Below are 15,513 nucleotides of genomic sequence, written 5' to 3'. Positions count from 1 at the left end.
AAAATATTGTACAATAGCAAATTTCAGGGAAATCTTAGATTTTTTTGATGTAAAAGATGCTATGCAAGAGCATATTATTGTTATATAGCCTAAATATGGAATCCTTAGTGTACAGGACTACTGATCTTGCCCTTGTTGGTCTGAATGTCTCAAAGCCACAGCAGGATGGAGTGTCTGAGAAGAAGTTCACAAGATCGCTGTGTTTTCCAACAGCGAAATATTTTTATTAGTTTAAGTATTGGAGGAAAGGAGCATCTCTATTTCATAGATGCAATAGATTTATAGCCTAGAGAAACTAAGAGGGGAATTGGAAAGTAATATATCATTTTCACCCTTTATCAAATGTTTTGCTTTCAGCTTTGGGAGGTTTACAATGACCGCAGGTGCATTAGAACATTTATTGGTAAGTACATTTCTGTCTGAATAGGAGGGCTAGGAAATTGTGTTATTCATTTCAATATTGTAATTCTCTTAAGCAAAACCAACCTACTACTTTGAAACGAGAAATCCCGTATCATCAATTTGCTTCATTAAGTTTCAACAATTGCAGTTGTAAAACCTTGATATTTCTGAGTACGCTCTCCACCCACTTGTTTTCAATGTGCAGTGGCTGAATGAGCTGCACTGAAGACTTTATTCTACAGTTTAATTTGTTCGTAGGATGTGTGTATTTGGTAAAGTCAATCCTAATTGTCTTTGAAATAATGAACTGCCATCTTAAATACAACGGAGGGCCTCCAAGGTTTGATATGCCATTTCACAGGGAAGTTAAGAGTTAACCTCAATACTGAGGGCCTGGAATCTCACAGAGGTCAGACTCAATTTTTTTCCTAAAGGATACTTGTGAATTGTTGCGTTCTTAGTACAATCCAGCAGTTTTGTGGGTACCATTATCGATTTTAGCTTTTCATTTCAGACTTTGTTTAACTAATTTAATTTAAATTCTTCAGCTGCCATGGTGGAAGATAAGATTTGAATTTGTGTCAACTGATTGTTAGCCAGTCCTCTGGATTAGTCAACCATTAATGATCAACAATATTACTATATCCCTTTTCTCTCTCCTTTATTTGTCGCAGTTTGTTCTCTCAATCTCTTACTGATCTCTCTGTGTTCCCCGACCCTCTAATAGTTGGCTTTTGGCACACTCCCTGATGCACTGCATCTCACTACCACACTAGTTCAATGCTTCACTGCTGTGTTATGGATGAAATATGCTTACAGTTTAAAACAGAGTGTAGAACATAAATTGCTTTTTAGGAAATCTTTGCTCTCAAAATAGTGTGCAGCAAGATGTGACCCTTGGCACAAGTTATGAATCTAATTCAAAAACTATAAACTTTCTGTAAAAGTATGCCTGGAGAGCTGGTGCAGACTCAACAGGCCTCCTACGCTGTTAACAGTTCTGTGAAATGTGAAAATTGTGAGCTGCTTGAATGTCAAAGCCCTTAATAATTTGGTGAACTACAATGCTTTTGTCGAGGAATTTTTACTGTGCAAGCTAAATTGATAATGAGACTACCCCTTTTTGGATTTTGTATAATCTCCTGGCTGACCGTATTTAAAATGATGATTGACTTTGCAGTTGGTGAAAAATAGCAAACATTTTTTTAACACGCCTACTTTATGTGTATTGATTTTAGAAGAGTTGTGTAACTTGACTATTGTATTCATTTTAGCCTCCAAATTCATTATTGTACAGCGTCCTAGGCCAAATTTGGGGAATTAAAGTTGTTGATGATGTTTAATTTAGCTTTTTGTAAATCTCATTGTTGTAGTATCATAAGTGTGAGATGACAATTGGCTGTGTGAACAATCATTGTAAAGTCATTTTAATCAAAGCAATTTGCAGTTTGTTCATTGTTTTATTCCTAAGATTTGAACTGCCAACTTTCTTTTTTAAACTAAGACTTACTGGGATCAAGCATGAGCCAAATTGCATAACGGATAATGGGGGAGAAGAGCAAGCAGAAACATGTTTCGATATACTTTAGACAAATATGGTACAATGAGATTTTGAAAACTTTTAAATGGAGAGTTTATTACTTTGACCACTGAAGAACTGTATTGCAGTGTTAATGTCATCAGGCTAGTAAATCTAGTAAACTACCCAGTTGATCATCTATGGACACAGACTCTAATCCTATCTTGTCAGCTGGTGAAATTTAATATAAAGTTTGTATCAGTAATGATGACTTTGACAGCTGTCCTTGATTGTTGTTAAAAACCCATCTAGTTCACCGATGTCCTCTAGGGAATAAAATCTTTCATCCTTGCCTAAAGTGGTCTTTAGATAATTCTTGTGCCACTCAGCTACCTCTTAACTAGACTTCTAACTGCCTTTCAAAAGAACAAGTTACTCAGTTCAAGGGGAGTTAGAGATGGGCAACAAATGCCACCCTTGCCAGTGTTGCCACATCCCTTGCTAGAATATAGAAGATTGAGAAGCTCCATTGTGCTGAATTATTTAAAAGCTGGCATAGTAATTCAAATCATTTGTCAGTGAATGAAACATTAAATGTGCATTGAATAAATGTTTGAAGTTAAAGGTTTTTTTTAAAGTAGCTCCTTTTCAAGAAAATTAGGAGTCTGTGTTAGTGAGATTAGCAGACTTTGTATAGTTCTACAATCACAGCCGACAAAGATGATGTTTTGTGAACTTTGCCAAAAAAACCTCTTAGCCATTGATATCCCCAGTATCCCCTTTTTTCTCCTTACTTCTCTTTAAGGCCATAGTAAAGCTGTGCGAGATGTATGCTTTAGCAATGATGGCACCCAGTTCCTTAGTGCTGCTTACGACCGATACCTTAAACTCTGGGACACCGAGACAGGTGAGTAAAAACACACTGTTTTGGTGTTTGAAGTTTTCCAATTATTTATGAAGTTTGCAATGTGTGATAATTGTATAAGATTCAGCCATGGCTCAATGTGTAGTGATCTTGCCTCTGAGGCAGAGTTTTGTGATCATTTTCCTCTGAAGCAGGCAAATTAAGGTCAGCTGTCCACTGCTTTGCTGAGTGAAGCAGCATCATTGTTCAGGTGGGACAGTAAACCGAGGCCTTTGCCCTCTCTGGCTGTATCGCGAGGACCAGTGAGGTTGTTATCCTCAACGTTTTGGCTAATACTTATCTCTCAACCAACGTCACAAGAACAGTTTATTTGATCATTATCACATTGTCCTTTCAGGCTGTTTTCTGCATACAGATTCACTGCTGCATTTCTTACATTGTGACAGTGACTGCACTTCAAAAATACTTCATTGATGCCTTCATTAAACATTCTCAAATTAGCTGGAAAAGGTCACAACTGCTCAATGGGGGAAAGGGAGATCTCATTGGGCAACTAACCTAATAAGTGTCATGATGCTGTGCTGCACTCCCAAAACCACCAGTGCTGACTCCTTCTTAATCTCCATAAGCTTTTATTCCTCTTAGCTGATTCCCTTGCCTGTTATGCAGGTGCTGATGGCACCCAGTGAACCTTAAGTCAGATAAAGCCAGCTCCAGAGACTCTGAGCTGCATCTCCACCTGTGAGGAGGAAGCCACTGAACCCTCTGAGGGCAGACTGGTAAAGCTTTCACCTGCATTCTCCACCTGCTCAGAAACTTGCACTTCGATGCTACTCCATCTAGATTAGGCTTGGGAGCACAATCTCAGAGGGAGAAAGTGAGGACTGCAGATGTTGGAGATCAGAGTCGAGAGTGTGGTGCTGGAAAAGCACGGCAGGATAGGCAGCGTCTGAGAAGCAGGAGAATCAGTGCTTCAGGCATAAGCCCTTCATCAGGAATGAGGAGCGCAATCTGGTGAGCACATGTGTCAAATCTCTGTAGCTATTCCATGAAGAAAGTCTTGGGTGTCTGTCACTAACAGTGTTGCTGTAGGTGATTAAATCTCATTCATGTGAGAAATGAGCATCCTTTTCAGACATTGCAATGGCCAAGAATTGTTCATGTCTCACAAGTAACCAGCTGCTTCACTGCAGATAGGCTCAGTGATCAGGGATCCATGAAGTGCAGTGTAGTTGATTGCAGCCAAGGCGAGCACTTTAATGTGGACAACACTGAGGCTAAGCACAGTGTGTACTATGTACATCATTCCACACTTGCACCCGCCTTGTGAATCTGCTATGGAATCAGTGATGTTCAGGGCTGGGAAGTATACAATAAACAGTTCACATGTCCACTCTCTGTCATAGCACAATGGTTTGCTGAAAAAAGCACAGGTTCAATGCTGTCAACTTGATATACAAGCATTTCAAGAGAATTTAGCTGTCTCTGTACACAGTAAATATTGGTGAGCCTGACATTGGTGGTGGGCAAGTTGTTGGAAGGAACCCTGAGGGACAGGATTTACATGCACTTGGAAAGGCAAGGACTGATTGGGGATGGTCAGTATAGCTTTGTGCATGGGAAATCATGTCTCATAAACTTGATTGAGTGTTTTGAAGAAGTAACGAAGAGGACTGATGCGGGCAGAGTGATGGACGTGATCTATGTGGACTTCAGTAAATCATGTACCAAGGTTCCTCATGGTAGACTGGTTCGCAAGGTTAGATCTCATGGAATACTGGAAGAACTAGCCATTTGGGTACAGAACTAGCTCAAAGGTAGACGACAGAGGGTGGTGGTGAAGGGTTGCTTTTCAGACAGGAGGCCTGTGACCATTGGTGTGCTACAAGGATCAGTACTGGGTCCACTGCTTTTCGCCATATATATAAATGATTTGGATGTGAATATAAGAAGTATAGTTAGTAAGTTTGCAGATGACATAGTATAGTGGATGGCGAAGAAGGTTGGGGCTGAGGAGTGGCAGATGGAGTTTAATCTAGATAAATGTGAGGTGATGCATTTTGGAAAGGCAAATCAGAGCAGAACTTATACACAAAGATAAGGTTCTGGGAGTGTTGCTGTGCCAAGAGACCTTGGAGTACAGGTTCATAGCTCCTTCAAAGTAGAATCGCAGGTAGAGAGGATAGTGAAGAAGGCATTTGGTATGCTTTCCTTTATTGGACAGCGCTTTGAGTTTAGGAGTTGGGAGGTCATGTTGCCTCTATACAGGGCATTGGTTCATCCACTTTTGGAATATTGTGTGCACTCTTGGTCTTCCTCCTATCGGAAGGATGTTGTGAAACTTGAAAGGGTTCATAAAAGATTTGCAAGGATGTTGCCAGGGTTGGAGGATTTGAGGTGCAGGGAGAGGTTGAATAGGCTGGGGCTGTTTTTCCTGGAGCATTGGAGTTGAGGAATGATCCTATAGAGGTTTATAAAATCAATGAGGGGCATGGATAGGATAAATAGACAAGGTCTTTTCCCTGGAGTGGGGTGTCCGGAGCTAGAGGGCATAGGTTTAGGGTGAGAGGGGGAAAAACTTGAAAGGGATCTCGGGGAAACTTTTTCATGCAAAGGGTGGTGCGTGTATGGAATGAGCTGCCAGAGGAGGTGGTGGAGTCTGGTACAATTACATTTAAAAGCCATCTGGATAATTATATGAATAGGAAGGGTTTAGAGGGAAATAGATTAGAGTAGTGCTGGAAAGGCACAGCAGATCAGGCAGCATCCGAGGAGCAGAAAAATCAACGTTTCGGGCAAAATTCCTTCATAAGGAATGAAGGCAGGGAGCCTCCAGGGTGGAGAAATAAATGGGAGGGAGGTGGGGCTGGAGCGAAGGTAGCCAAGAGTGCAATTGGTGGTTGGAGGTGGGGATGGAGGTGATAGGTCAGAGGGGAGGATGGAATGGATAGTTGGGAAGGAAGGTTGGCAGGTGGGACAGGTCATAAGGACAGAGCTGAGCTGGAAGGTTGGAACTGTGCTAAGGTGGGGGGAGGGGAAATGAAGAAACTGGTGAAGTCCACATTGATGCCCTGGGGTTGAAGTATTCCGAGGCGTTGGGTGTTGAGGGAGTGGTGGTGGAGGAGGCCCAGGACCTGCATATCCACGGCAGAGTAGGAGGGGAAATTGAAATGTTTGGCCACGGGGCGGTGGGTGTCTCCCTAAAGCGAGAAGGCGACCAGTCTCCCAAATGTAAAGGAGATCACATCAGGAGCAATGGATACAATAAATGACATTGGTGGATGTGCAGGTGAAACTTTGATGGGGCCTTAGATGGAAGCGAGGGGTGAGGTGTGGGCGCAGGTTTTGCAATTCCTGTGGTGGCAGGGGAAGGTGCTAGGAGGGGAGGGTGGGTTGTAGGGGGCATGGACCTGACCAGGTAGTTACGGAGGGAACGGTCTTTGCGGAAAGTGTTGGAGAGGGAAATATATCCCTGGTGGTGAGGACCCCTATCAACCTTCTCATAAACCACATCATCCGATGACATTTCCGCCATCTTTAAACGGACCCCACCCCACTCTTCGCTAACTTCTCCCCAGCCCCACCCCCTCCCATTTATCTCTCCATCCCGGAGGCTCCCTGCTTTCATTCCTGATGAAGGGCTTTTGCCCGAAACGTCGATTTTCCTGCTCCTCAAATGCTGCCTGACCTGCTGTACTTTTCCAGAACCACTCTAATCTAGACTCTGATTTCCAGAATCTGTAGTCCTCACTTTTGCTTTTGGAGGGATATAGGCCAATTGCTGGCAAATGAGACTGGGTTAAGTAAGGATATCTGGTCGGCATGGATGAGTGGTCAAGGAGTATAGTGGCTCGAGAGCAAGCATGGAGATGATTTTGAAGAATGGTGATGGCCAGGACTGCAAATACTATGTTCATTGCAAGAGGATATAAATTCAGAAGTAAGGATGTCTTCCTGCAGTTATTATAGCACCTTGGTGAGATCACACCTGGAGTTTGCCGTTTTGGTCACCCTACCTGAGGGATGATAGACTTGCCATGGAAGAAGTGCAGTGGAGGTTCACTCGGCTGATAACGGGGATGACAGAACTGTCCTATGACTTTAAGATTGGTTTGACTGGGCCTGTACTCAGAGTTTTGAAGAACAAGACAAGTTTTGATTAAAACCTATAAAGTTATAACAGGCTGAACAGATTAGATGGAGGGAGGGTGTTTTCTCTTTTTGGGAAGTCTAGATCCAGGAGACACATTTTCAGGATATGGGATAGACCACTTAGGACTGAAATGCGGAATTTTTTTCTGCTCAAAGGGCAGTGAACCTGTGGAATTCTCTGCCACAGAAGACTGTGGAGGCTAAGTCACTGAATATATTCAAGAAAGATAAATTTAGTCTTCAAGGGGTGTGGGGAGAAAGTGTCAATATGGCATTGAGACAGAGGGTCAGCCATGATCAAAATGAATGGCAGAGCAGGCCAGAGAGCTGAATGGCCCGCCCCTCCACCTAGTTACTGTCATATTATGGGACCCGCATTAGGAGAGCAAGGTACATGCCAGGAATTGTGCTATCTAGTTTCTCAGGGAATGAGAAGAATTTGGAAATGTTATGTAAATAAGGTGAGTAGGAATGTTAATAGTATGCAAATACATGGGAATAAATTAGTCATCACTCAATGGTGAGATTCTACAGACGCATTTATGACTTAAGGGGAAAATTGCAAAGCATTTTTCATCGTTGAGATTTCCGTTTTTCTTTCATTCTCTCCAAACAGTATTTTCCCATCTATCTTCCCATTGCAGACACCAGTCCAGGGAAAGTTCCAACCTAGGATATTCTGGATGTTGGGACTATTTCCAAGTCATAAAATTCCTGCTGCATTGCGACTGCCAGTATAAACTTCCAGATGGCATCCAATAAGAAGGCATATTTTAATTTTGTCCAAATAGAGCCTTTGGGTGGGTTGCGAAGAGAGGAGGGCTACTCGGTTTGTGTAATTGAAAAGGCAAAAGTGAAAAAGCAAATGTTTCTGCAGTAGAGCAGGCAAGATGAAATGGAGGCACAATGCAGAAGAAGGAAACCCCATTTCTTTCACTGTCCTCGAAATCCATTCCTAGGAAATAATTTGTAATTGCAAATCTCTGCCTGTGGGTCACCTCGGGTTTGCTGATTTCCACTTTACTTGCACATTGCGTGTTATTTCCAAGGCACTTGATCTCCCATTATGCAATTGCTTACTTCATGGATCCTGGATACTGTTGGTAAAATTTCATTGCCCTCAGAAAATCTCTGTTAATAATTGCTTCATTAATTTGCTTCCTGCCCAACATTTTTTGTAACTTTCCTTGCACCTCATACTACCAAATTTCCCTCCATTGCCTGATAAAAATCAATTTGTTCAGTTCACGTCAAATTGAGCTTTAAAAAAAAATTCATAAAACCATGATCTTCCCCTCCCAAGAATATGATGAGTGGGGAAGATAATTTGGTGGTTTGACATCAGAGAAGCTACCAACCCCTTCCTGCCACCACTGAAATTAAATTCTTGGTGGGAAGAAGCTAACTTGACTTTCCATGCTGCCATTTAAGGCACTTAAGTGGTGAATTAGTTACTTCAGACTTCATGGTTACATTAATTGATATGAAACATGTTCACAAAACAAAAACTTTGTAACTGAATTCAACTTCTCACACTGCAATAATGGAATTTGAACTTGTTTTCAGGAGTTTGAGCGGAGGTCTTTGATTATCTGCTCAGAAACATATATACTTTTGGAGATCAGAGTGAATAACTTTGGATCATATTCATCATAATTATTTGTGTTGACGGACTACTTATCCAGACAGTTGTATATTGAAATAACCTCCTCTTTGATCCACAATACATTGCCTGCAAATGTTTTAATTTTATTTCAAAGAATTCTGTGAAAATATTAAATTAATCTTTTTAGTTTTTTTTATTGATTCTTGGGCTGTGTTGTCGCTGGTTGGGCCAGCATTTACTGCCCAATTGTTTTACTGTCTCTAATTGTTAAAGGTCAATTGTATTGCTGTGGTTTGGAGTCACATGTAGGTCAGACCAGGTAAGGATGACTGTTCCCTTTCCTAAAGGACATTAGTGAATGTGATGGGTTTTTTTTCCTGACAATCGACAGTGGTTTCATGGTTATCATTGCACTCCTAATTCCAGATTGTTTTTGTTCATTGAATTCAAATTCCACAATCTGATCGAATTCTGGCAGAATTCGAACCCAGGATTCCAGAACATTACCTGGGTCTACTGGATTAATAATCCAGAGCTAATGCCATTAGGCCTTTGGTTCCCCTTCGATTTTATGTTGTTCCTTCTTCATCAACATCAGTAAATGCTGACATCAGGAGTAGGCCATTTGGCTGAAACAGCTAAATCGTGTTCCTACTCCTAGTTTTGTAAGTGCAGCATCAAGTTCCGCTCTGACTCTCTCAACCCACCCTCATCACAGTGCTCAGTGATTTTTCTGTAGTGATAGCTAAGTAAAAGATTGCATTCATGTACATACTCATTGTGTGATTAATTATCCAGCAGTGTCTCTGGAAAATATTGTTCTTCAGTTTGTAATGCTGTGCAACGTTTTAAGCTTTAACTACTTGTCCTTTTTATATTGTGTCTTTGCCATCAGGGAAATGTACAGCTAAGTTTTCTAATAGAAAAGTTCCATACTGTGTCAAGTTCAATCCCGATGAAGACAAGCAGCATCTCTTTGTGGCTGGTATGTCAGACAAGAAAATTGTCCAGGTGAGATTTGCAATTTGTGTCCCATTCCTGTTTTACATTCTGTTGAATTAATGGCTTCTCGTTGCCTGCTCAAATTTTGAAAAGTAGTGGTAGTGACCCTATCTCTGAGCCAAGAGTCCTGGATTCAAGTCTCATCTGCTCCAGAGGAGTGTAATAACATCTCTGAACAGGTTGATTGAAAAATATCTACAATTAAATATTTTCCCTGTTTGTGTTTCAATAACACTTTACTGTCTATAGATTTTTTCAGACATTTGGAAACCGAAATGTAAAATGTGGGAGCAACTGTAGACCATTTAGTCCATTGATCCCACTCTGCCAAACAGCATGATTGTGGCTGAGCTTCTATCTCAACACCATCCTCGCTGTCACCCTCTATCATTGATACCTTGAGTCTTGGAAATTTGTTTCTTTGTTAAATATATTCAGCAACTTTGCTTCCATAGCCTTTTGTGGTAGCAAATTCCAAATGTTCACCACCCTCTGTGTGAAGAAATTTCTCCTCATCTCAGTTCGAAATGACCTGCTATGTATCCTGAGATCATCACCCTTTTGTTTTTGTTTTGGAACCACACTCCATCAGCCAGAGGAACCATCATCACTGTAACCAGTCTATCCAGCTCTGTCATCAGGAACAAAATCCAATAAGATATAGAATGAATGTTAGTACAGCCCAGTAGGCGGAGAAGACATAGTCACGGTATAGCTCATGAGGGGTCCAGAATGTTAGATTGTTTCTATTTTAGTGCAAGGAACTTACTTGGTCAGGTGATTAACTTTCAGTGTTGATCAGCACATGGGAATATGAGATTATTGCAATCACTAAGACATGTTGAAGGAAGGGTGGATCTGACAGCTCAGCATTCCAAGGTGTAAAAATTTCAGGCACGTGGTGGGGATATAAGAGATTGGGAGCATTGCATTATTGATAAAGGAAACCCACAACTGCAGAATGAGGATGGATAAGCCCGAAGGGTCTTCAAATGAAGCCATCTGGGTAGAACATAGAAATATTTCCCAACAGTCAGGATCTGGCAAAAATTGAATGGGAACAGCTTCTCGAAGGTAAATGTATATTTGGAAAGTGGGGGTCTCTTAAAAGTAGTGTTGTGAGAATTCAGGGCCAGCTTGTTTCTTTAAGAGTGAAGGGCAAGGGCAGCATGTCAACGGAACCCTGGATGTCAAGGAATTTCCAGAATTTTACAAAAACAAATGGAAGAATATATTAGCTACAGTACTTTAAAAACAGGGATGCCCTTTAGAAGTATAGAGAGTGTAGGGGTTGCTTAAAGAAAGAAATCAGGAGGGCAAAGATGAGTCATGAGATATCTTTAGCAGATAGGTTTAAGGAAAACTCCAAGACATTTTGTAAGTATGATAAAAGTAAGAGGATTACTAGGGAAAGAGTGGGGCCTATTAGAGACCAAAGGAGCAAGTTGTGCATGTTGTCAGAGAATGAGAGTGAGAACTTAAATGAATATTCCTCACACATATTCATTGTAACAAGGGATTTTCAGTTGGGGTGGTAAGTTTCTGAAACATATTAAGATTAGTAAGGAGGATGAGTTAGATGTTTTAGCAGGAATAAAGGTACATAAGTCCCCAGGTTCTGTTTAAATGTGTCCCAGGCTGCCAAAGGAGGCAAGGGAGGAGATAGCTAGGGCCCTGACAGAGATACTTTGTTCAAGAAGGACAGCAGGGATAGATCAACTAATTACTGACCAGTTAGTCTAATGTTAGTGGGGATATCATTGGAAACAATTTTTAGGGACAAAATTAATCAACACTTGGAAAGGCAGGGATTGATCTGGAATATGTCAGCATGGATTTGTTAGTGGGAGATCACTGCCTAATTTAGTGGAGTTTTTTTGAAAAGGTGACTAAATATATTGATGGGGGTAGTGCAGTTGATGTGGATTACATGGACTTCATTATATCCTTTTGACAAGGTCCTCATGAAAGGCTGGTGTAAAGGTTAATAGGCCCATGAGAGGCAAGTTGGCAAACTGGATCCAAACTTGGCTTGCAAATAGGAGGCAGAGGGTGATGGTGAAGGGTTGTTTTTGTAATTGGAAGCCTGTGACCAGCAGTGTAGCACAGGATTCGGTGCTAGGACCTTTGCTTGTTACGTACATTAAGGACTTGGATGTGAATGGAGAAGGTATAATTAGTAAGTTTGCAGATGACACCAAAATTGGTGTTCATGATAGTGAGGAGTATGGTCTCAGGTTACAGGGTGTTTAAGAAGGTTTTTAGCATGCTTGCCTTCATTGCTTAGACCATTGTGTATAGGAGTTGGGGCGTCATGTTGAGGTTATGCAGGATGTTAGTGAGGCCTCTTCTGGAGTACTGTGCACAGTTCTGGTTGTCCTGGTTGTAAGAAGGATATTATTAAACTGGAGTGGATTCAGAGAAAATTTATCAAAATGTTGCCAAGGAATGGAAGGTTTGAGTTAGAAATATAGGCTGGGACCTAGATGACCTTTATAGAGGTTTATAAAATCATGAGGGGCATAGATGAAGTGAACAGCAAGGGTTTTTCCTTGGGGTGGTGGAGTTCAAAAGTAATGGGCATATTTTTAAGATGAGAGGAGAAAGATTTTAAAAGGATGTGAGGGGCAATTTTTTTATTTTGCAGATTGATTCTAATGTGGAATGAACTGCTGGAGGATGTGGTGGATGCAGATAAAGTTACAGTCATTAAAAGGCATTTGGATAAGTCCTGGATGTAGGTTTGCTCGCTGAGCTGGAAAGTTCATTTTCAGATGTTTTGTCATCCTTCTAGGTAACATCTTCAATGAAACTCTGGAGGAAGCCATCGTCCAGAGGATCACTGAAGATGTTACCTAGTATGGTGACAAAACATCTGAAAATTAACCTTCTAGCTTAGCAAACAAGCGTACATCCAGAATCTCAACCTGAGCTGCAAATCTTCTCAAAATTTGGATAAGTACTTGAGTAGGAAATGTTTGGAGAGATATAGGCCAAACTCAGGCAAATAGGATTTGTTCGGTTTGAGAAAATGGTCAACGTGGACTAATTGGACTGAAGGGTCTTTTTCCGTGCTCTCTGACTCTATAGTCTGATATTGATCAACTGGTAAATTTGGCAGAGCAATAGCACATGGAATTTGATCTGATAAATGGGAGGTGATGCATTTTGGGAGACCTAATAAGGGAAGAATCTATGGCCGTTCCCTTGGGAATACTGAGGAACAAAGGGACCTCAGTGTACAGCTCAATAGATCCCTGAAGGTGTCAGCACAGGTAGACAGTGATGAAGAAGGCATACTGGATGCTTGCTTTCATAAGCTGCAGCTTAGAATATAGGTGTAGGGAATTTAAAATACCCCAAAAAAAACTGTGAATGCTGGAAGTCAAACAAAAACCAAAATTGCTGGAAAAACCCAATTGGTCTAGTAGTATCTGTGGAGAGAAATCCGTGTTAACGTTTCTGGTCCAGTGATCCTCCTTCAGAATGGGAAGAACCCTGCTTCAGCAGGGAAATCTTCTTGCAACTTTATAAAACATTGGTTAAGCTGCAGATGGAATAATATCTGCAGTTCTTGTCACCACACTATCAGAAAGACATGATTACACTGGAGCACTGGAGATGGTGTAGAGGAGATTCACAAGGATGTTGCCCAGGATGAAGTCTCAATAATACGGAGAGACTAAATGGGCTGGGTTTGTCTTCCTTGAAACAGAGGAGGTTGGACTGAGGTGTACAGAATTATAAGAGGTATAGACAGCGTAGATTGTCAGAATCTTTTCCCCATGAGGGATGTTTCTAAAACCTCATGAGAGGACACAAGTTTAAGGTGAGGAGTAAGTGATGTAGATGAGATCTGATTTTTTTTAAAAATCGCCCAGAGAATGGTAGAAGTGTGGAACACCTACCTCTCAGAAAGAATGATGGAGGCAGGTGCACTCATATCTTTTAAGAAGCATCTGGATAAGCATTTACTGTGCCAGGATATAGTAGGCTATGGACCAAGTGCAGGTAAATGGGATCAGGGTAGTTTGGTATTTGTTTGTATTGACATGGGTGGGGGGTGGGTGGAGGGGCTGAAGGGTCTGTTTCTATGCTGTATGACTCAAAAATAACTATACTGATAATCCAGATCCCTCTGTTCCTGCTCCCTGTTTAGAATTGTACCCCTTTTTTGTTTTGCCTTTCAATGTTCTTCTGACTGAAGTGCATCTTCTTGCACTTACCTACACTGACCCTCATCTGCCCATTCCACCAACTTGCTAATGTCCTTTTGGTATTCCACATTGTCCACCTCACTGTTTACAATTCTACCAAGCTTGTGTCATTTATGAACTTTGAAAATGTCACTGCACATCAAGATCTACCACCTGCAAGGTTCAAGGAGTGTGATGGAATACTCCCAAAGCAAGGAGGTGATGTTGAACTAATATACGACACTTGTTAGGCCTTCACACCTTCTGAAGACCAACCAGTGATTGGCAATACATCCTGGCACAGTCAGCAATGTCTACATCCCATGAATGAATAAAATGAACATTTTCAGTGCCAGTGTGATGCTAGGTATATAGACCTAGCAACTGGCAGAGTGTATCAAACAGCCATATTCTTTTAATGGTCTATGGAGGGTAGCATACCGACAGTATTTGACTAGCCCAGGATTATAAATTTTAGAACACTGCATCTAACATTAGATATGGTTTTGGATAGCGTTTACCAAGCAATCCTGATTGTGCTAAGAATTACACTGAAAGACAGTTTAAGGTTATTGCTTGAGTCAGTGTTTTATTTTTACATGCTTAAAGCTGCACATAGTCTGCACTGTTATTTGTAGACAAAAGGAATATGTGCATTCGTTGTGCCTTTTTCGATAGGAAATGTTGTTGTGACAGCTATTCCTGTTGCATTCCCCTTGGCATTGCTCTGCTTGGCTGGTCTGAATTTCATCAGCTAAGATTGACAATTAACAGTTCTTGCTGCAGTCTATCCCAAACAACACCTGTGTAAATTGTTGTTCTCTATAAGTTTTGTTTTTGTGTCCCAGTCCCGAGGAATGCATGATGAATAGCTTAAATTTTGTCTCTTTTTAGTCATATCTCAAGTTTTATTGACAGCCAGTTAATCAAGCATGATAGCTACATCAGGGTAGAAGTGGGTACTGCAGATGCTGGAGATCAGAGTCAAGATAAGAGTGGTGCTGGAAAAGGACAGCAGGTCAGGCAGCATCCGAGGAGCAGGAAAATTGACGTTTCGGGCAAAAGCCCTTCATCAGGAATGAAGAGCTTTTGCCCGAAACATCTATTTTCCTGCTCCTTGGATGCTGCCTGACCTGCTGGGCATTTCCAGCACCACTCTTATCTTGACTGTGATAGCTGCATCAGCCAAACTGTGCCCACATACTCATTTCATTCTTTCTTGTGGAATACCTAACCAACGATAGCAGAAGCAAACCAAAGCAGTAAAGACGAGACTAAATGGTCTAAACCACCTCTGGGAGGAAATAATACTGTCCATTATTGAGATGGCCATTGTTGTGACCAGCTTTAGCACTAAAACAATTGGGCATATCAATATCTTCGTGTCTAATTCTTTCACTCACATCCAGATTCCCTGATCCTATGCTCTCTGATTTTTAATACTTGTTACAACTCACCACGGGTAGTGCATTGTAAATCAAACTGTACTGTTCCCAATACATCAGAAATGTGAAAAGTTGATTAATCCACTAAATTAACCAATTCTACATAACCATCTAAATCAATTATATAAACTACGCACACCAGGTTTTCTCACTAATAAGAAAATAATTATTTATTGAAATCAAATTGTTTTTAACCAATAGTAAAGTAGACCAGATGAATAGGTCGTCAATAACTTAAACAAGTATGGTTAAAGGACAGGATTTATAATTTATGTAACTTAGACAGTGGTCCTTTTAAAACTTCTAACAAGTGCGTGTGCACACAA

General features: G+C 41.0%; 1 protein-coding gene across 1 annotated transcript in view; it reads left to right on the top strand.

The window, feature by feature from the left end:
* The window catches only part of cdc40 (cell division cycle 40 homolog (S. cerevisiae)), a 126,346-nt gene that overhangs the window by 69,970 nt on the left and 40,863 nt on the right, over positions 1-15,513 (top strand). The window contains exons 9-11 of the mRNA XM_072552001.1: positions 358-403; positions 2,727-2,828; positions 9,440-9,555. Coding sequence (XP_072408102.1) covers positions 358-403; positions 2,727-2,828; positions 9,440-9,555 — 264 coding nt within the window. The remainder of the gene's footprint in view (positions 1-357; positions 404-2,726; positions 2,829-9,439; positions 9,556-15,513) is intronic.

This window comes from Chiloscyllium punctatum, chromosome 3 (assembly GCF_047496795.1).
Source record: "Chiloscyllium punctatum isolate Juve2018m chromosome 3, sChiPun1.3, whole genome shotgun sequence".
NCBI classification, from domain to species: domain Eukaryota; kingdom Metazoa; phylum Chordata; class Chondrichthyes; order Orectolobiformes; family Hemiscylliidae; genus Chiloscyllium; species Chiloscyllium punctatum.
This window is presented reverse-complemented; position numbering and strand designations above follow the sequence as displayed.